This window comes from Brassica rapa, chromosome A05, assembly GCF_000309985.2.
Source record: "Brassica rapa cultivar Chiifu-401-42 chromosome A05, CAAS_Brap_v3.01, whole genome shotgun sequence".
NCBI lineage: Eukaryota > Viridiplantae > Streptophyta > Magnoliopsida > Brassicales > Brassicaceae > Brassica > Brassica rapa.
The window spans coordinates 28306312-28328416 of record NC_024799.2 but is presented as its reverse complement, the minus strand read 5'-3'; the positions used below and the strand labels follow the sequence as shown (position 1 = coordinate 28328416).

Here is a 22105-nt window from a genome sequence, read left to right as displayed (position 1 = left end):
CAATTTTATAGTGGTTAGTCCAATGATTTAGGGAGTATTTGCAGTTTTGCTAAATTAATGGATAAAAAATTAGAACGATGTCCATGTACCATGAAAAGAAGTTTATCATACATTAATACAAAGTAATAATGTGGTTTTAAATTTTAAAAACAAATTTAAAGATTATTGGCTTCATATATAGAGCATTTACCGAAACTCACTATTTTCGTAGGGGGGGTTACACATAGATTTTGAGAAATCAAAAAATTTGACAATACTGTTTTAATACATATTGAATCATGTAATAATATATGATAAGTTCAAAGAGGTTTGGAACCTTGTTGTCTCCGTTTCTCTAGGAATAGCAATTTATAGTGGTTAGTTCAATGATTTAGGGAGTATTTGCAGTTTTGCTAAATTAATGGATAAAAAATTAGAACGATGTCCATGTACCATGAAAAGAAGTTTATCAGACATTAATACAAAGGTATAATGTGGTTTTAAATTTTAAAACAAAATTAAGGATTATAGGCTTCATATATATAGCATTTACCGAAAACTCACTCTTTTCGTAGGGGTTAACACATAGATTTTGAAAAAAAATCAAAAAAATTGAAAATACTGTTTTAATACATATTTGAATCATGTAATAAAATATGATGAAGTTCAAAGACGTTTGGAACCTTTGTTGTCTCCGTTTCTCTAAGGAATAACAATTTTATAGTGGTTAGTCTAATGATTTAGGGAGTATTTGCAGTTTTGCTAAATTAATGGATAAAAAATTAGAACTATGTCCATGTACCATGAAAAGAAGTTTATCATACGTGAAGACAAAGGTATAATGTGGTTTTAAAGTTTACAACAAATTTAAAGATTATAGGCTCCATATATAGAGCATTTACCGAAAACTCACTATTTTCGTAGGGGGGTACACATAAATTTTGAGAAAAATTCAAAAAAATTGACAATACTGTTTTAATGCATAGTTGAATCATGTAATAACATATGATGAATTTCAAAGAGGTTTGGAACCTTTGTTGTCTCCGTTTTTCTAGGGAATAGCAATTTTATAGTGATTAGTCCAATGATTTAGGGAGTATTTGCAGTTTTGCTAAATTAATTGGTAAAAAATTAGAACGATGTCCATGTACCATGAAAAGAAGTTTATCAGATATTAATACAAAGGAATAATGTGGTTTTAAATTTTAAAACAAATTTAAAGATTATAAGCTTCATATATAGAGCATTAACGAAACCTCACTATTTTCGTAGGGGGGTACACACAGATTTTGAGAAAAATTCAAAAAATTTGACAATACTGTTTTAATATATATATGAATCATGTAATAATATATGATGAAGTTCAAAGAGATTTGGAACCTTTGTTGTCTCCGTTTCTCTAGGGAATAGCAATTTTATAGTGGTTAGTCTAATGATTTAGGGAGTATTTGCAGTTTTGCTAAATTAATGGATAAAAAATTAAAACTATGTCCATGTACCATGAAAAGAAGTTCATCATACGTTAAGACAAAGGTATAATGTGGTTTTAAATTTTAAAACAAATTTAAGGATTATAGGCTTCATATATAGAGCATTTACCGAAAACTCACTATTTTCGTAGGGGTACACATAGATTTTGAGAAAAATTCAACAAATTTGACAATACTGTTTTAATACATATATGAATCATGTAATAATATATGATGAAGTTCAAAGAGGTTTGGAACCTTTGTTGTCTCCGTTTCTCTAGGGAATAGCAATTTTATAGTTGTTAGTCTAATGATTTAGGGAGTATTTTCAGTTTTGCTAAATTAATGGATAAAACATTAGAACGATGTCCATGTACCATGAAAAAAAGTTTATCAGACATTAATACAAAGGTATAATGTGGTTTTAAATTTTAAAACAAATTTAAATATTATAGGCTTCATATATAGAGTATTTAACGAAAACTCACTATTTTCGTAGGGGTTAACACATAGATTTTGAAAAAAAAATCAAAAAAATTGAAAATTCTGTTTTAATACATATTTGAATCATGTAATAAAATATGATGAAGTTCAAAGACGTTTGGAACTTTTGTTGTCTCCGTTTCTCTAAGGAATGACAATTTTATAGTGGTTAGTCTAATGATTTAGGGAGTATTTGCAGTTTTACTAAATTAATGGATAAAAAATTAGAACGATGTCCATGTACCATGAAAAGAAGTTTATCATACATTAATACAAAGGTATAATGTGGTTTTAAATTTTAAAAAAAATTTAAAGATTATAGGCTTCATATATAGAGCATTTACCGAAAACTCACTCTTTTCGTAGGGGTTAACACATAGATTTTGAAAAAAAATCAAAAAAATTGAAAATACTGTTTTAATACATATTTGAATCATGTAATAAAATATGATGAAGTTCAAAGACGTTTGGAACTTTTTTTGTCTCCGTTTCTCTAAGGAATGACAATTTTATAGTGGTTAGTCTAATGATTTAGGGAGTATTTGCAGTTTTGCTAAATTAATGGATAAAAAATTAGAACGATGTCCATGTACCATGAAAAGAAGTTTATCATACATTAATACAAAGGTATAATGTGGTTTTAAATTTTAAAACAAATTTAAAGATTATAGGCTTCATATATAGAGCATTTACCGAAAACTCACTCTTTTCGTAGGGGTTAACACATATATTTTGAAAAAAAATCAAAAAAATTGAAAATACTGTTTTAATGCATAGTTGAATCATGTAATAAAATATGATGAAGTTCAAAGACGTTTGGAACCTTTGTTGTCTCCGTTTCTCTAAGGAATGGCAATTTTATAGTGGTTAGTCTAATGATTTAGGGAGTATTTGCAGTTTTACTAAATTAATGGATAAAAAATTAGAACGATGTCCATGTACCATGAAAAGAAGTTTATCATACATTAATACAAAGGTATAATGTGGTTTTAAATTTTAAAACAAATTTAAAAATTATAGGCTTCATATATTGAGTATTTACCGAAAACTCACTATTTTTGTAGGGGGGTACACATAGATTTTGAGAAAAATTCAAAAAATTTGACAATACTGTTTTAATACATATTTGAATCATGTAATAAAATATGATGAAGTTCAAAGAGGTTTGGAACCTTTGTTGTCTTCGTTTCTCTAAGGAATAGCAATTTTATAGTGGTTAGTCTAATGATTTAGGGAGTATTTGCAGTTTTGCTAAATTAATGGATAAAAAATTAGAACGATGTCCATGTACCATGAAAAGAAGTTTATCAGACATTAATACAAAGGTATAATGTGGTTTTAAATTTTAAAACAAATTTAAAGATTATAGGCTTCATATATAGAGCATTTACCGAAAACTCACTCTTTTCGTAGGGGTTAACACATAGATTTTGAAAAAAAAACAAAAAAATTGAAAATACTGTTTTAATACATATTTGAATCATGTAATAAAATATGATGAAGTTCAAAGACGTTTGGAACCTTTGTTGTCTCCGTTTCTCTAAGGAATAGCAATTTTATAGTGGTTAGTCTAATGATTTAGGGAGTATTTGCAGTTTTGCTAAATTAATGGATAAAAAATTAGAACGATGTCCATGTACCATGAAAAGAAGTTATCATACATTAATACAAAGGTATAATGTGGTTTTAAATTTTTTAAAAAAATTAAAGATTATAGGCTTCATATATAGAGCATTTACCGAAAACTCACTATTTTCGTAGGGCTTCATATATAGTCCCTTAGACTATGAAAAGAGCTTATAATACATTAATACAAATGTAGAATGTGGTTAGAAATTTTAAAACAACAATAAAGATTTTAGGCTTCAATATATAAAACATTTACCAAAAACTCAATATTTTCGTATGGGTTATTACATAGATTTTGAGAAACTTTCAAAAAATACTGTTTTAATGCATAGTTGCATCCTCCACTAACGTATGATGACGTTCAAAGAGGTTTGGAGCCTTTGTTGTCTCCGTTTTTCAAGCAAATAGTGATTTTATAGTGGTTATTTTATCGATTTTGGGAGTATTATGAAGTTTTACTAAATTAATTGATATAAAATTATAACGAGTCTCCTAGGCCATGAAAAGAGCTTAAAATACATTAATACAAATGTAAAATGTGGTTAGAAATTTTAAAACAACACTAAAGATTATAGGCTTCAGTATATAAAACATTTACCAGAAACTCAGTATTCTCGTAGGGGTTAACACATAGATTTTGAGAAAATTTCAAAAAAATACGAGAATATTTATTTAATGCTTAGTTGCATCCTCCACTAACGTATGATGACGTTCAAAGAAGTTTGGAGCCTTTGTTGTCTCCGTTTTTCAAGCAAATAGTGATTTTATAGTGGTTATTCTATCGATTTAGGGATTATTATGAAGTTTTACTAAATTAATTGATAAAAAATTATAACGAGTCCCTTAGACCATGAAAAGAGCTTAAAATACATTAATACAAATGTAGAAAGTGGTTAGAAATTTTAAAACATTACTAAAGATTATAGGCTTCAGTATATAAAACTTTTACCAAAAACTCAATATTTTCATAGGGGTTGTTAACACATAGATTTTGAGAAAATTTCAAAAAATACGAAAATATTGTTTTAATGCAAAGTTACATCCTCCACTTACGTATGATGACTTTCAAAGAGGTTTAAAGCCTTTGTTGTCTCTGTTTTTCAAGCAAATAGTGATTTTATAGTGGTTATTCCATCGATTTAGGGAATATTATGAAGTTTTACTAAATTAATTGATAAAAAAATTATAACGAGTCCATTAGACCATGAAAAGAGCTTAAAATACATTAATACAAATGTAGAATGTGGTTAGAAATTTTAAAACAACACTAAAGATCATAGGCTTAAGTATAAAAAACATTTACCGTAAAACTCAATAATTTTGTAGGTGTTAACACATAGATTTTGAGAAAATTTTCAAAAATATGAAAATTTAGTTTTAATGCATACCTTCATCATTAACTAACATATGATGAAGGTCTAAGAGGTTTGGAACCTTTGATGTCTCCGTTTTTCTAGAGAATAGCGATTTTATTGTGGTTAGCCCACCAGTTTAAGAAGTATTATGAAGTTTTACTAAATTTATTGACAAAAAATTAAAACGATGCCCATGTACCATGAAAGAGAGTTTAATATACACTAATAAAAATGTAGATAGTGTTTAGAAATTTTAAAACAATACTAAAGATTATAGACTTCAGTATATAGAGCATTTACCGAAAAATTATATATTTTCGTAGGGGTTAATACATAGATTTTGAGAAATATTAAAAAATATGAAAATTTTGTTGTAATGCATAGTTTCATCATTCACTAACATATGATGAAGGTAAAAGAGGTTGGAAATCTTTGTTGTCTTCGTTTTTCTAGAGACTAGTGATTTTATAGTGGTTAGTCCACCAATTTAGGGAGTATTATGAAGTTTTACTAAATTAATTGACAAAAATTAAAATGATGGCCATGTACCATGAAAGAGAGTTTAATATAGATTAATAAAAATGTAGAATTTGTTTCGAAATTTTAAAACAACACTAAAGATCATAGGCTTAAGTATAAAAAACATTTACCGAAAAAAATTAATAATTTCGTAGGGGTTAACACATAGATTTTGAAAAAAAAATCAAAAATATGAAAATTCGGTTTTAATTCATAGTTTCATCATTCACTAATATATTATGAAGGTCAAAGAGATTTGAAACCCTTGTTGTCACTGTTTTTCTATAGAATAGCGATTTTATTGTGGTTAGTCCACTAGTTTATGAAGTATTATGAAGTTTTCCAAAATTAACTGACAAAAAATTAAAATAATGCTCATGTACCATGAAAGAGAGTTTAATATACACTAATATAACTGTAGAATGTGTTTAAAATTTTTAAAACAACACCAAAAATCATAGGCTTTAGTATATATAGCATTTCCCGAAAATTCAATATTTTCGTAGGAGTTAACACATAGATTTTGAGAAAAATTCAAAAATATGAAAGTCTTGTTTTAATGTATAGTTTGATCATTCACTAACATATTATGAAGGTCAAAGAGGTTTGGAACATTTGTTGTCTCCGTTTTTCTAGAGAATAGTGATTTGATAGTGTTAGTCCACCAATTTAGGGAGTATTATGAAGTTTTGTGTCTGAAGATTTAGTTCTGCTATCTGTGTTGTCCTTACATAGGCTTGTGTTTTGTCTCTGTGAAGTTGAATCTAGTTGTGTCTGAATCTCAAATCTATAAATTATATGCTTTTGTGAGATTTGTCTCCACTGAATTTCAAATCTAGTTGTGTCTGAATCTCAAATCTATGTTTTTTTTTTTGAATAATTCATGATGTGTTACCCACCTCCACAAAATATTATTGCTTGGTTGATGCCTCTTGGAAGAATGATAAAGAAGTGGGATAAAGTTGGATGGTCCTTATATAGTCGAGAAGGCATTCAAAAACTCCAAGGTTCTTCTTCCATCAACCCAACAAACTCTCCTTTGGAGGCAGAAGCAATAGCTCTTTCAATGGCAGTGCAGCAGATGAAGAATCTTTGCTATGATCAAGTTACTTTTATCTCAGACTGCAAACTACTAATTGATGGGTTACATCATCAGTTCTACACTGAAGAAACCATCACCAAGAGGTGTATCACCAAAACGTTCTCACTGATACACGTTATCCATGGAATGTCAAAATCTTGTTCTTTTAATTTTTGGTACCAAGTAAAGAGTCATTTACAAATGTTGATGTATTAGCCATAGATGCTAGACAGTGCCGTGCATGAATATTGTGGGCTCTTAAGAAGAATTTTTTTTTGGACGATAAAATATTAATTTCAAAAAAAATGTTCAAAATTCTACAGCTGGGATTTGAACCCGTGACCCTAGAGTAATAATGACGACGGTTACCAACTGTACTATAGGCGACCCATGCAACAAAATTGGCCCCTAAAACTATTATTCTGATTTTTGGCCCCAAGCAGATGCTTGGCAGCCTATAGTGAGGCACGGCTCTGATGCTAGGATTGTGTAAAAACTATGTAATCACTTGGTTATCTTAATAAATAAAAAGTTGGCAAAAAAAATAACATATATGAAATTTGGTTATTAAATGGGCTGGATCAACCAAAAATAAATATAATATTGCACAAGGCTTTTATATTACCAGCAAACTGTCCAAAAAGAGACGATGTCGTTTCATTCATTTAATATTTTTTCCTCGGTCAATGGAAAAGGAAAAGGGATAAGGTTTTCTCTTCTTTTTTTGTCAACCGCTCATTTTAGCTAGACCAAATTTTGATCTGACGAGTCGATACTCTGAGAAGTCTTTCTGTCTATCAGTGTCTCGTGTCTGATCTATTAGAGAGAAAATATATCATCTGATTCTTACCTCTTTCGATAGTGAATCGCTCGGCCATTTCTACTCCAAAAAATATGAAATTAGATTTTCTCTCTTAAATCGATTGATTATTACACCACCCTCTATTAGATTCTTTCAATTCTAAATATTCTTAATTCAATTTAGACCTTTGAATTGTTAATTTCTCAATCTACTTTTGTCTCAACCAAAAATCTGTCTGCGAAACCGAAGATCTGAAAGCAACATTTGTTGATGAGGCCTTCAAAACTTACATATATGACAACAAATCTCAGGTTGGTATCTCCATCTTTTGATAATTCTTTTAATCGATTGACAAGAATCCTGAAAACAATAAATGTTTTTGTTCATCAGTTTAGGCCTTTAGGGTGTGTAATCTATGCAAGAGACCCATTATAAGAAAACAATGTTGATTTATTCTTAATAATTAGATTATTATATATGATATTTGGTTCGTAATGAATACGATTGACTATAGAAATAGAGAGACGTTGATGAATAGTTTCATCATCACCAATGCTATCACTAATAGTCTACCAATACAAGGACAAATAAAAACAGCAATTCAAATAAAATAAAAACAGCAAATCAAGTTTTTTCATGCATAGGTTTCGCCATCACGACCACGACTCTCTTGACTAGAAGATGAACCGTCACCGTCATTTCCAAAACATTTCAAGGCCATATCGCTCAAGAAAACATGTAAACCTACAAACGTTTGGCGCATCCACTTCTTCTCTTCCACGCTCAAACATTCGGCCGGAGGAATATTCCACAATATTTTCTCCTTATTTTCCTTTATAATTTTCTTCAAAATCTTTTCCTTCTCATTATTTATTTCAAGCTCCTCAACGAGATCCATGTACCTTTCCATGAGGTCCTGGTTCTTCTGTCTCTTATAAGCTTCCACCAGCGGTCTGGTATTGATTGTTGCGGATGGTTCATGTCTTAAAGGGTTTTTAAACTGGCCAACCGCTTCCTCCAGAGACGGATATGCGAATGTGTAAGGCTTTCCGGAATCAGAAAAGACCAAAAAACTTGTCTCCACATTGCATAGTGAAACGATCTCGTTCATCTTCTTGAAGAGTCCAGATTTACGTTTCGAGAACGTAATCTTTCGGGCTGCATAGGCTCCAACCTTCTTCATCTCGATCTTTTGCTTTCCCTTTGTAGACCTCATTGTCACCTTTTTTTAGGAGCCGGAATATTCAGCTTTCTAGTATATATGTTTTAGTTTTTGTGTCATCATAAAAAACATACACTACTATTTATAGGAAAATGAAGAGAACGATATATGGAAGATATGGTATTTTGTTTGAAAGACATTTAATGTTTGAAAAACATATGACAATAATGGTGTATATTGACCAGTTTACAAATTTGACTAGAGTAATTTGGGAACCATTTTATTGTTTTCAGAAATCATTTACTCATTGCAGAGCAAAGTCAGCAAACTACCATATGGTAACTCAATTGACACAAGGATTCTTAGGCCTAATTAATCATGTGCCTGAAATCCAAAAAATTATTTGACCCAAAAAGAGGAAACAGAGTATTGAATCAAAATCCGAAACATACATAATGAAACATAAAATCCGCAACAGTTACACATCTAATTTTACAAAACATCGGTTGCCTTGTGATCACAATATTCGAAATGTGTTGACCCTATTAAAGTTTAGTTTATAAAATGAAATTTCGATATGCCCGTTTCTACTAACTCAGTTCCAAAATACAGTCCCTGATATAAGACCAAAGGATAAAGACCAAAGATGCTCATGAGTCCTCAAAAGTATGGTCACCTTGAGTCCATACAATTTTTTTTTTCGGTCAGGAAACTAAAAACAATAACACCAAATATAGAGACAATAATCATCAAAAGAGAACTCTAATATGAAAGAAGACCTAAATCACTAATATAGAACCCATGAATTTTGATGAAAGAATATTATAAAAATATTAAACTACATATAATTTCAACAAAACATTAATAAATAAATCGTACTAGTTTGTATTTTTGCAACAATTTGCAAGACGATTGGTTAGGTGAATCATACAAAGAAGATATCTTCATTGTCATTTATAAAAATAAATAAACAAATAAAATAAAATATCTATTTGAGGAAAGCTCTTCAAATCTTCTGAAAGCCCCATACAAGGCCAACTACTCCGATCCCGAAACACACAAGACTTCTCGATACTCACACACACGCAAAGAGGAAGAAGAGTGAGAATGGGTGTTGTGAAGTCAGCGATTGGGGATATGCTGATGACCTTCTCCTGGGTCGTCCTCTCCGCGACGTTCGGTTTACAGACGACGGAGATCATCTCCGCCGCCGGTTTTCAGGGAATCGCTTGGGCTCCGTTGGCCATCACCACGTTTCTGATTTTCTTCTACGTTTCCATTTTCACCGTTGTCTTCGGTAGCGCTAGCTTTAACCCTACCGGAAACGCCGCCTTTTATGCCGCCGGTGTCCCCGGAGATACCCTTTTCACCTTGGCGATAAGGTTACCTGCTCAGGTATACTTCTAAGCTAAAGATCCAAAAAATTTCAGAGTTTTTGGATTTTGTGTCTGAAGATTTAGTTCTGCGATCTGTGTTGTCCTTACATAGGCTTGTGTTTTGTCTCTGTGAAGTTTGAATCTAGTTGTGTCTGAATCTCAAATCTATAAAGTATATGCTTTTGTGAGATTTGTCTCCACTGAATCTCAAATCTAGTTGTGTCTGAATCTCAAATTTATGTTGTTTTTTTTTTTAAACACTTTTTTTTATTTGAAACACCAAATCTATGTTGTTTTGAAGTGAAAATTTTACCTTTTATTTCTCAACTGCATCATACATCATTTTTATTGTTAGTATATTCTCGCTTTGATCTGGTCAATGTTGTGGGGGTTTTGATGTTGTACAAGAACACAATCAGATTCTTTAAAAAAAATTGTTTTGGTTGATTCATGTGTTTTCCACTTTATTAAAGCTGAAAAAAAAACTTTTCTTCTTCTTGCATCTTTCTTTATTTGTTCTTTATTTGTTCTTTTTTAATTTTCTGAAGTTTGCTGCTTGTCCATGTGTTTCTTTGTATAACATAAAGAGATAGAAAGACTGTTAATTTGAGTAAAACTAATTTACCAAGGAGTAAGATGTGCTCCTTAAGAGAATTAAATTGAATCAAAAAAACATTTTAATGCCTCTTGGTAGGATCAAGTATTGATGATTTTGTAACTCAGTTTGATGATCCTTCTTTCCACCGATTCTTGGTTCTTACACCTTTTTGCTTTAGAAACAATAAATTTCTTATTCCTTGTAAATGAAAATGTGAGATAATTCGTTTGGTGATTCCACCAGGCAGCTGGTGCGGCAGGAGGTGCATTGGCCATCATGGAGTTCATACCAGAGAAGTACAAGCACATGATATCTGGACCTTCCCTTCAGGTTGATGTGCACACTGGAGCTATTGCAGAAACCATCTTAAGTTTCGGTATTACCTTTGCGGCTTTACTTATTATCATCAGGGGTCCACGAAGATTACTCGCCAAGACCTTCTTGCTCGCTCTCGCAACCATTTGCTTCGTTGTTGCTGGCTCTAAATACACCGGACCAGCCATGAATCCTGCCATTGTAAGTATCCATTGGTTTCACGTTATGATATTATTATGTATTTAAATACGTCTTGTGTGTTTGCAATGCAGGCGTTTGGGTGGGCATACATGTACAGCTCTCACAACACTTGGGACCATTTCTACGTGTACTGGATCAATTCTTTCGTTGGAGCTTTATCTGCTGCGTTGGTCTTCCGTACTATCTTCCCGCCACCTACACCGCAGCAGAAGAAACAGAAGAAAGCCTGAGGGGATAAACCAATCGAGACAAGACCGGTTCAATACTTTACCGGTTTTGGGATGTAGAAAGATTCAGAAGGTTTTTCCATTCCAAAATAAGGAGAAACCTTATCATTGTTTAGATTCAAGCTTTATATTATGAATTGTTGCGGATGTCAACTATTATCCGTTTTGTGCATATATCATTCACACACTCTTCCGGTTGATAAGCATTAGATTATCAATTACTGGTTTGGATTGGTTCAGTTCAGTTCATCCCCTAAGTGGTTTCGAGAACCTAATGAAATGTTTTCAAATTGATTTTTATTAGAAATGATAAATTACTGTTATCAAATTTGTGATACTAAAATATACGTAAATTTTATTGTTACTAAAAATATTTTAAATTCTAGATTTTATGAAATATGTTGTGATTTGAGTTGGATTTAAATCTATCTTATTAAAATATAACTTAAAATATTAACTTACTTTTAAAAGAAATTGTTAATTACATTTTATACCACTACAAAATTATTTTATTCTTTTTTTTAGCATTTATTATATTTTTCTCGGTTCAAAGACTCATAAAACATACATAAATTCATTTTCAAACTAATTAATGTTACTTCATCCACCCGACCAAATTTATAAAGTTACCTAAATTGATTTAGGAATGACAAATTACTTTATTCTAATTTTAACATTTATTATCTTTTTCTCAGTTCAAAGACTCATAAAACATATATAAATTCATTTTCAAACTAATTAATGTTAATTCATCCACCCAACAAAATTTATAAAGTTACCTTAATTGATTTAAGAATGACAATTTACTTTATTCTAATTCTTAGCATTTATTATTTTTTTCTCGGTTCAAAGGCTCATAAAACATACATAAATTCATTTTCAAACTAATTAATGTTAATTCATCTACTCAACAAAATTTATAAAGTTACCTTAATTGATTTATGAATGACAATTTACTTTATTCTAATTCTTAGCATTTATTATTTTTTTTCTCGGTTCAAATGCTCATAAAACATACATAAGTTCATTTTCAAACTAATCCACCCGACAAAATTTATAAAGTTACCTAAATTGATTTAAGAATAGCAAAATTTATCATTTTATATAACTTTAGCGTTTTATAGTCATTCAAATTATTTATAAATAAAATATAAATTAATATATAAATATATGATTTTAAATATATTTCCATATAAGTAACAGTCCAATGCAAATCTTATATGGTAAAACTTGAAGGCTATGAAATATATAGCACACAATTTTTGATATATATATATATATATATAATTATTTATTATACTTAAAATTTGATCCATACAAAAATAAAAATTACATCGGTGCGGATAGACAAAAAATATTAAAAAGATATGGATGATAAGGTTGACGATTCAAAAAATAAAATAAATTACTTAATATAAACTATGAAAATATTATGTTTAGAAATGTTATATCAAATAATTATTTAATACAGATAAACTGTAAAATATATATACTTCCATTTATACAAAATAAATATTTGTTTATAACAAGTTAAAAACAAATATCCTCACATATGCAGATCCATTTCTAGTAAGTTTTTAATATTCGAGGATCCATAGTAAGTTTTTAATGTGCGAGGACTCCATTTCTAGTAAGTTCTTAAATTAGAAATCAAGAATCCAAATTTATAAGATTTTAGAATACTATCTAAATCACAATAACTTTATAGTTCAACCAAAATCATCATTAAAAATCGATTTTAGAAAAAAAATACTACATCAAATTCATCCTCCAATGCTTCTAAACCGTTGGAACTATCGCATTTCGGTTTAGCTGGGATTTGTTTGGCTTGGTTGACTTCAATTCGGTTCGGTTAAATCTCTCAAACCAGATGCCCCCTAATGACGTTAGTTAAAACTTTAATTATGTTTTCGTCTAAACTTTACACTAAATGCAATTAGCTTTTCGTGAATGTTACCCAACTCTCTTAACAAAATCGTTAAATCGTCAACGTAACAGATCTGTAAGCAGAAGTCGAATTCTAAACAGCACTCGCATTCCACCGCCGATCTGGATCCGTCAAAGGATCCGCCGCAGACATCGGCGTCCTCCGCCACCGCCAACAAGATCCGCTACCGTTCCCCTTCCACCTCCGAGCTGCTCGAGTCAGGACTGGCCACTTCCCCAACCTCCGACTCTCATCAGAGCCTTCTCTCCATCGACGGCGGGAAAATGACGGCGAAGCGAGCGATCGGGAGGCACGAGTCACTCTCCGATAAGATCCACAGACATCGCAGTGTCCTACTCCTGATCTCGATTCCCGTCGTGCTGATCACTCTCGTGATTCTGTTGATGCCGGGGGCGTCGACCTCCGTCATCGAGGAGTACGCGTTGAAAAGTAGCGAAGGAGGAGGCTCGAATTCGAGGAAGTACGCAGTGATCTTCGACGCGGGGAGCTCGGGGAGCCGCGTGCATGTTTACTGTTTTGATGAGAATTTGGATCTCGTTCCTTTGGAGAATGAGCTCGAGCTCTTCCTTCAGGTATTGCATTGCTAAAACTGATCTTAATAAGCTTTAGAAGGATGTTTGATGATTCCTATTATAGTTTGTAATCAATAATACAATTTGTCTACTGCGATGTAATGTTTAAGAAATCCGTTAATTAGGCGATTTATTTATATGAGATTATTGATTATCTGGGCGACTAAATTGATTTTTTGAATAATTTTGAAATATTGTTTGTGAAAAATGTTTGGTCTATGTCCGATTTGCCAACTAGGCGGAAGCTTATGTTTAAGAAATCTGTTAATTAGGTGATTTATATGAGATTATTGATAGATATTTTTTTTAATATTTTTTGAAATATTGTTGTGAAAAATGTTTGGTTTATGTCCGATTTGCCAACTAGGCGGACGTTTAGGGGGGACGTCCAAACCACCGATGTTTAAGAAATCTGTTAATTAGGCGATTTATATGAGATTATTAATTATGCCACGACTAAACTGATTTTTTGACTATTTTTTGAAAAATGTTTTGTTTATGGCCGATGCGGCAGACGTTTAGGGGCTGTGTAAACCGATTTTTAGAACGCATTGTTTATTGTGCGTTTGGTTAGAGTTGTTTGAGTCTGAACTATTGTTATGATATGATTTCAGCTAAAACCAGGGTTGAGTGCGTATCCTAATGATCCTAGGCAATCAGCAAACTCTTTGGTATCTCTTCTTGACAAAGCAGAGGCTTCTGTTCCACATGAGTTGCGTCCTAAGACTCCTGTCAGAGTTGGGGTATGGAAGCGAGTTCCTTGCAGATAATGATAATTGAAGCTATTCATGTTATCATTTACTCTGTTTTGCATTATATCTTGTCCAGGCAACTGCTGGTTTGAGGGCTTTGGGTCACAAAGCTTCTGAAAATATTTTGGAAGCGGTAACTTTTGTTCATATGATGTCTACAAATATTTTATTGTTTGTCTAGCTTTTAAACTTGAAAATGTAATTTTGTTTTTAAGGTTAGGGAGCTACTGAAAGATAGAAGCAGGTTGAAGACTGAGGCAAATGCAGTTACTGTTCTGGATGGTACTCAGGAAGGTTCTTACCAGTGGGTATGTTGTCGGGTTTTTTCTATATATTAGTGTAACACTCATGTTAAATCCAGTGCTATTCTCATTATTTTATAGTACGACTGAAATCTTGGGTGCTTGTATAGTAACAACGAGGACTGATCTCCCTGAATATATTTTTTTTTCTATCTTAAAACAACCTGAAATCAACTAACAAGTTTCATTTTTTCCATGAATTGTCGATTCTTAAAGGTGACCATCAACTACTTGCTAAAGACTTTGGGAAAGCCTTACTCAGAAACCGTTGGAGTGGTTGATCTCGGAGGGGGATCTGTTCAAATGGCATATGCTATATCAGAGGAAGATGCTGCAACTGCACCGAAACCACTACAAGGCGAGGATTCTTATGTCAGAGAAATGTATCTCAAGGGACGGAAGTATTTTCTATATGTTCACAGGTTGGTCAGCTGTCATTGCTTTTGTGCCCATTTGATCATTGTGAGACGTGAAACCAGACTTTATTTTGCCTTTCAACTTAAACGCAATATCTTTTTGGCTTGTTGATTGCAGCTACCTACATTACGGGTTATTGGCTGCCCGAGCGGAAATTCTGAAAGTTTCTGAGGGCTCTAACAACCCCTGCATTGTGACCGGCTATGATGGTGAGTGAGAGACGTTATTAATTTATCGAGGAACACTCTCTGCATCCTATCCTCATCACATTACACCTTCTTTCCATGTAGTTTTGTTTTTTAATAGACAAAGTAATCAGTGTTGTATCCTCTTCACATGTTCTGCCCTTAACTATTTCACACCTTGATGATGGTAGCTTTACTTATGTAACATATGATTCTTTTCAGGTACTTACAAGTATGGAGGAAAAGCCTTCAAAGCCGCAGCTTCTTCATCTGGTGCAAGTCTAGACGAATGCAGGCGAGTAGCTCTTAACGCACTCAAAGTCAATGATTCAGTGTGTACACACATGAAATGCACATTCGGTGGAGTTTGGAACGGTGGAGGCGGTGGTGGCCAAAAGAATATGTTTGTTGCATCATTTTTCTTTGATAGAGCCGCAGAGGTAAATATTTATCTCCTTTTAAGACTTAGTGACTAACATCACACTGTTTGTTATGCTTTAAACCAATGGTGGTGATGGCAGGCTGGTTTTGTTGACCCGACGCAACCTGTGGCTACTGTTCGTCCAGCTGACTTTGAGAAAGCAGCTAGCCAAGCGTGTAACATGAAAATGGGAGAAGGCAAATCGAAGTTCCCACGTGTGGAGGAAGATAATATTCCTTACTTGTGCTTGGATCTTGTTTACCAATATACTCTCCTAGTTGATGGATTCGGTAAGCTACTCTTAACTTCTTTTCTTTTAACTCCTCGAACCAAAAAAAAAATTAATTTACACTTGTGCCTACCATGAGAATGATAGTATAAAATGATCATGATAATGGTTAGTAATATATGATAGGCATGCACATAGTAATTGGAATGTGTTAGATTTTTGAAATTTTTGTGTCGTGTAATATAATTGAGTGAAATGCATATAGTTTTGTTATTATCATCAATGGTCCGGTTCCGGTTGGTCCCAGTTTTTGGTGTGTAGTGAAAACCAACCAAGTTCGGTTCGGTTCTTTTCCTACCTTGCACTGTTCAAAATGTATTTGAGTTTCTACAGTTGCATCCGTAGTTTAATTGACATGTGTTTAATCTTTTAATTTAATTATTTTTGTTGTAAATAGGATTGAAGCCATCACAGACTATAACGTTAGTGAAGAAAGTGAAGTACGGAGAGCACGCCGTGGAAGCTGCGTGGCCACTAGGAAGCGCCATAGAGGCCGTATCCTCACTATGAGTATAGTGGCAAGTTTTGGGAATTTGCACAAAACCCATATTATTTTGATTTCTCCCAGAATCTCCCCCAATCTTTTCTTCTACTTCAAAATTTTGTTATCATCATAATCCCTAATTGCTTACTTACTATCTATTCTTATTATATACTTGTCTTTATTTTTTTTTGTAAACTAAACTGCACACGTGTCCTCGGTTTCGTATAAATGTTTCACTTATTGAACGTTTTTCTCTCGACTGTTGAGAATTTTATTTAGTAGTTGGTCCATGTTGAGTTCTCTTTTCTTTTTGTGAAACCTACAATCATTGGGAATGGATTGATTTATTTTAATATTTGTAATTCAATATTTATTATATTTTTCCATATGTAGTTCATATCCAAATCCCAATAGATACCCATAAAAATATATATGTTTCCTTGGAATTCTCTCTGTTTTAAAGTATCTTTGGAACAAAAGAATATTCTAAAGATTTTTAGATAAGTGTGTGCCAAAAGAATTGGAGATGAGCGTTGACAATTCAAAGGTATCATAGTTTGGAACTTATACGTTAGATGTGTAAATAAACTGAACTATTTTGATTTATGACCATTTACACGCCCATCCATTCAAACCTAATCTCATATCACCAACTTCAACTTGACTTTGATGACCGACCAAAGTAATACCATTGTTTTTTTTTTTTTTGAACTTAAAGTAATACCATTGACCATTGTTATGCTGATAAAGTTGTAATGAGCCATGAAAGTCCCATGAAAACTCAAATCAGGTAAAGCAATATATAGACTATATAAGGATTGCAAACGATCTGGTTCCTTATCAATGTATTACGTACTGGTCGCTTCAAACAAACGTCTTCTGACTAATAATTTCCACATTTGTAGTTAAAGGTTTCATTATATTATAGATTGAGTAGCCTTGTATAGCTTGTATATTGAAGGTTGGATTATTCAATACTCATTGTCGACGATACATTGTTATTTATAATAAGGGTGTTAAAAAGTCATTTGATAAATTTGATGATAAGACATACGGTTAAATAAATTTTATACAAAAGTATAAGATGTTGATATGTGAGTGGTTGGAAACTTGACAAAAAAAGTGTTCAAATTTTTTTTTGGTTAAAAAAAAAAAAAAAAGTGTTCAAATTCCAGTAGAACAAGTAAGCTTTCGTTACACACCACACTAAGACACACATATTGCAGATAATCGAAAACTAATTTTGTTAGATATTTTTTTATGAGGGATCCACAGTTCCACACCCATAATTATATGTATAATATTTTCTTAAAATGGTCCATGTAAATCGTTCTCAAATTTACAATGGTCCATGTATATGTAATGAAATATTAAAGAACAATTATTCACTGGTTTATATTCAAAAATTTCGTCTCGTCTGTCTGTAATGGTTTACTTTTTCAAATCTACCTCTATTCGTCATTGTAGCCGCAACGTTTATTATAGTTGTTTTTTAAAAAAATTCAAACAATCCGTACAGTAACTTTTAATATGTTCACCTATAACCCTAGCTAGGTGCAAAATGTTGACGCTTGATAGAGGAATCGTAAGTCGCACGTGTGGTTGCTGGCTTGTTGAATATTTAACTTTCCATGTTTATTTGAGGGAGACTTAGATTTTAGTAATTTCAGGGGTTTTTGCCAAAACTAACCCACAACTTGATTTTAATTCCAAACATATACCCAAACTTGAATCAAATGCAAAACTAACCTAAAAGCCTAGTGAAATTACAGCCCAGCCCCTTGTGACCAAACAAAAAAACAGAAGCCACTTTTACGAATATAGCCCCAGTAAATCGTCTGAGTCGTCTGAGATGTTGGAAGTCGTCTGGACGACTGAAATGTAAGTCGTCTGGTACCAGTTTATTTTAAAAAGAATTTATAAATCTTGTAAAAAAATATTTTGATACGTAAAAAATAAAAATCAAGTAATTATAAACAGTTTTAACTGATATAAATTAAGATATGATAAAATTGATTTGTTTTGAAGATAGATGAGTGGAAGTAGTGAATCATGAAATACTTTGGTTTAGGAGTTTGGCAAACATATGTTGTAGTATTGTATGTATTGTTAGGGTTAGATTTTGGAAAACTAAAATGTTTTTTTCAAAAATTAGTTTTCACTTATATGTGTTTATTTTTGTGTATAGTAAACACTTTTCAAATTTGATTTGGTTTTATGAAGTGTTTAATTAGATAATTAAGTTTAGGGGTTATGTTTAGGGTGTGGACGACTTATATTTCAGTCGTCTGTTGAATAATTTACCCGGACGACGTATATTTCAGTCGTCCAGACGACTTACTTGTAAGTCGTCTGGAAAGTCTTCTATTTTAGTTTCCCGCTAAAAATATTTAATTTCCCGCTAAAAATATTAAACTCTTCTGGACGACTTACATGTAAGTCGTCTGTTTTAATTTCTTCACCAGACGACTGAATTGTAAGTCGTCCAGGAAGTCGTCTGAGTCAAAAATATTTAACCTAATTGGATTTTTTGTCTCCCTATATAAAGAAAAATTTACACATTATCTCTCCTCCTCTCAAATGGCTGCAACAAAAATGTAATGTTCATCATTCTAAAACTCTCCAACCTCTCTCTAATCTCTTTGACTTGAAAACACCAAACTTTATATGAATTTTTCAGTTTTGTCTCATGTATTTCTTACTAATCTATCTCTTTTGCGGGTTTTTAATCAAATGGTACTCATCTTCCACTAATTTAGAGGTAGATCTATTAATTTTAGATATGTATTTTTGTGTGTTCTATAAATGTAGATTTATCTAATCTTCCACTCATTTTCTCTATTTTTAAGTCATTTGAACGTTTTTGGATATGCAGGTTTTTCTGATCTGGATTTGATGTGCAGGTTTTTCAGATCTGGAAGACTTCTGGGACGACTTACCTGTTAGTCGTCTGGAAGTCGTCTGGAAGTCGTCTGGACTTCTTGGAAGTCTTCTGACAAAGTCGTCTGGACTTCCAGGAAGTCGTCTGGACTTCCAGGAAGTCGTCTGGACTTCCAGGAAGTCGTCTGGACTTCCAAGAAGTCGTCTGGACTTCTAGGAAGTCGTCTGGATTTTTCTGAGCGTTTTGGTAAGTTCTTATGTCTGATTTTTCTTCATTTGGTAACTTCTTGTTGTATAAAGTTCTTACTTTTTTCCCAAACTAAAACTCTCCAAACCCACTCTAATCTCTTTGACTTGAAAACACCAAACTTTATATGAATTTTTCAATTTTGTCTCATGTCTTTCTTACTAATCTATTTTTTTTTTGCAGGTTTTTAATTAGATGGTACACATCTTCCACTAATTTGAAGGTAGATCTATTATTTTTAGATATATATTTTTGTGTGTTCTGTAAAGGTAGATTTATCTAATCTTCCACTCATTTTTTTCTGTTTTTAAGCCATTTGAACGTTTTTGAATATGCAGGTTTTTCAGATCTGGATTTAATATGCAGGTTTTTCAGATCTGGAAGACTTCTGGGACGACTTACTTGTTAGTCGTCTGGAAGTCGTCTGGAAGTCGTCTGGAAGTCGTCTGGAAGTCGTCTGGACTTCCTGTAAAGTCGTCTGGAAGTCGTCTGAACACCCTAAAAGTTTTCTGGCAAAGTCGTCTGAACTTCCTGGAAGTCGTCTGGACTTCTTAGAAGTCGTCTGGACTTCTTAGAAGTCGTCTGGACTTCTTAGAAGTCGTCTGGACTTCTTAAAAGTTGTCTGGTCTTGTCTACTCAAGTGGAATCCAAGCTCGTCTTTGTAGATGAATGATCTATAATAGTTTTGTTTGTGGTCTGTTTTGTGAATTGCATGTATACTCTTTTAGTTGTGAATTTTTTGTAAAATCAGTAATAATATTTTCCAAGATGTATTAAATGTGCTAACAATGTGTTTACACATTTACAAATCAATGAAATAATAGACTTCAGTAGCCTTTTTCTTATCTTTGGATCTCTCATATGCAATAATAAACTCCAATAGCCTTTTTCTCATCATAATAAACAAGAATGTTGGTAAGAGATGGAAACAAACAATAGTAACTAGTCAAAGCATATCATATTTTTTTTAAGTTTGCATTGAAAAACTTAGTCAAATTTAGTAAAACAAAGGGAAAGAACATATTTTGTAAATATGAGTTTTACATATCTTGAAGTTACTTATCACTCTTAAAAATACAAGTTATTCAAAAAATAACGTAGAAGACTTAAAAACTAGTGGAGAAGACGCGGACAACTTCAATCTAAGTTGTCTAGACGACTAAACTATATGTCGTCTGGTCAACGCAGAGGTTATTTTTGCAATTGACTTTGAAATCTGTTATTTCGGACGACTGAAAGTTAAGTCGTCTACTATTGTTTGGTTAAAAAAAAACTCCAAAAAAGCTAGACGACTTACATTTCAGTCGTCAGAGGTTAGTTTTGCATTTGACTGGATTATTTCAGAAGTTTGACTTTTTGGACGACTTACATTTCAGTCGTCTAGTGAAAATTAAAATAATAATATTTTTTTAAAAGTAGACGACTTAAAGTTAAGTCGTCATAGGTTAGTTTTGCAATTGAAAAAAAAACTTCAAGATTTAATTATACACAGACGACTTATAATTCAGTCGTCCACCAGACGACTGAAATGTAAGTCGTCCAGGATTTACGAGGTTTGACCAGAATCTCGGAAAAAAGTCCTGGACGACTTACAATTAAGTCGTCTGGTGGACGACTGAATTATAAGTCGTCTCTGTATAATTAAATCTTGAAGTTTTTTTTTTCAATTGCAAAACTAACCTATGACGACTTAACTTTAAGTCGTCTACTTTTAAAAAAATATTATTATTTTAATTTTCGCCAGACAACTGAAATGTAAGTCGTCTGGGGAAGTCAAACTTCTGAAATTATCCAGTCAAATGCAAAACTAACCTATGACGACTGAAATATAAGTCGTCTAGGTTCTTTGGAATTTTTTTTGAAACCAAACAATAGTAGACGACTTAACTTTCAGTCGTCTCAGGTTACAGATTTCAAAGTCAATTGCAAAAATAACCTCTGCGTTGACCAGACGACTTCCAGGTAAGTCGTCTACAGCCAGACGACTGAAAGGTAAGTCGTCTACAGCCAGACGACTTCCCAAGTAAGTCGTCTGACGAACAGATCTGGAAAAAAACTCGATGTCATACCTTAAATTGGTTAGATAAGTTCCTTAATATACATAAGGCTTCTCCAAGCACACATAATCACAAACGAAAGTCACCCACCCATAATCGTTAGCTTCTATGACTCTATGAACCATAAAAAATTTAGAATCAAAATCTTGGGTTTTTTTAGCTCATTGTGGAGAGAAAGTGAGAGATATGTTGTGTTTAGTTCACAAGAATGGAAAAAGAAGAAGGATAAATCGATTTTGGGAGCATTAAGAGCTTCAAATTGGTTGTTCATGGTGGTTGTGGTATTGATATCAATGGCAATCTTGTAATTACTTGAAGATGATGAGGGTGAGAGAGTAAAGATGTCATTTTCGAA

General features: G+C 32.4%; 2 protein-coding genes and 1 long non-coding RNA gene across 5 annotated transcripts in view; all 3 read left to right on the top strand.

Annotated features, from left to right (window-relative positions):
- Positions 1-4033, top strand: part of LOC117133894 — a 13637-nt gene extending 9604 nt beyond the window's left edge. Inside the window, exon 2 of the long non-coding RNA XR_004457943.1 lies at positions 3930-4033. This is a non-coding gene — a long non-coding RNA (uncharacterized LOC117133894). The remainder of the gene's footprint in view (positions 1-3929) is intronic.
- A 3274-nt stretch (positions 4034-7307) lies between these two features.
- On the top strand, positions 7308-11490 carry LOC103855216 (aquaporin SIP1-1). 3 transcript variants are annotated; one of them, XM_009132174.3, is made up of 4 exons: positions 7308-7628; positions 9502-9874; positions 10697-10969; positions 11041-11490. In XM_009132174.3, exons 1-4 carry the CDS (start codon positions 7588-7590, stop codon positions 11197-11199), a joined length of 846 nt encoding a protein of 281 aa, XP_009130422.1. In that variant the 5' UTR covers positions 7308-7587; the 3' UTR covers positions 11200-11490. The 3 variants fall into 3 exon arrangements, with proteins under 3 accessions (XP_009130422.1, XP_033146843.1, XP_033146842.1); XM_033290952.1 differs by having other exon boundaries at positions 7309-7628; positions 7962-9874; XM_033290951.1 differs by having other exon boundaries at positions 7309-9874.
- A 1621-nt stretch (positions 11491-13111) lies between these two features.
- LOC103855214 (apyrase 1) lies at positions 13112-16928 on the top strand. The gene is made up of 9 exons (XM_009132172.3): positions 13112-13716; positions 14331-14459; positions 14545-14601; positions 14684-14776; positions 14987-15192; positions 15305-15396; positions 15595-15812; positions 15894-16083; positions 16480-16928. Exons 1-9 carry the CDS (start codon positions 13408-13410, stop codon positions 16590-16592), a joined length of 1407 nt encoding a protein of 468 aa, XP_009130420.1. The 5' UTR covers positions 13112-13407; the 3' UTR covers positions 16593-16928.
- The last annotated feature ends 5177 nt before the right edge of the window (positions 16929-22105 follow it).

What these genes read in the sequence shown, in the direction of transcription:
- LOC103855216 (XM_009132174.3), top strand. Translation starts at nt 7,588, where the DNA reads ATGAGGCCTTCAAAACTTACATATATGACAACAAATCTCAG. An exon ending in TATATGACAACAAATCTCAG is followed by an intron (nt 7,629 to 9,501) that starts GTTGGTATCTCC and finishes ATCTTCTGAAAG; the next exon opens with CCCCATACAAGGCCAACTAC. An exon ending in CGATAAGGTTACCTGCTCAG is followed by an intron (nt 9,875 to 10,696) that starts GTATACTTCTAA and finishes TGATTCCACCAG; the next exon opens with GCAGCTGGTGCGGCAGGAGG.
- LOC103855214 (XM_009132172.3), top strand. Translation starts at nt 13,408, where the DNA reads ATGACGGCGAAGCGAGCGATCGGGAGGCACGAGTCACTCTCCGATAAG. An exon ending in AGCTCGAGCTCTTCCTTCAG is followed by an intron (nt 13,717 to 14,330) that starts GTATTGCATTGC and finishes ATATGATTTCAG; the next exon opens with CTAAAACCAGGGTTGAGTGC. An exon ending in CATTGTGACCGGCTATGATG is followed by an intron (nt 15,397 to 15,594) that starts GTGAGTGAGAGA and finishes GATTCTTTTCAG; the next exon opens with GTACTTACAAGTATGGAGGA.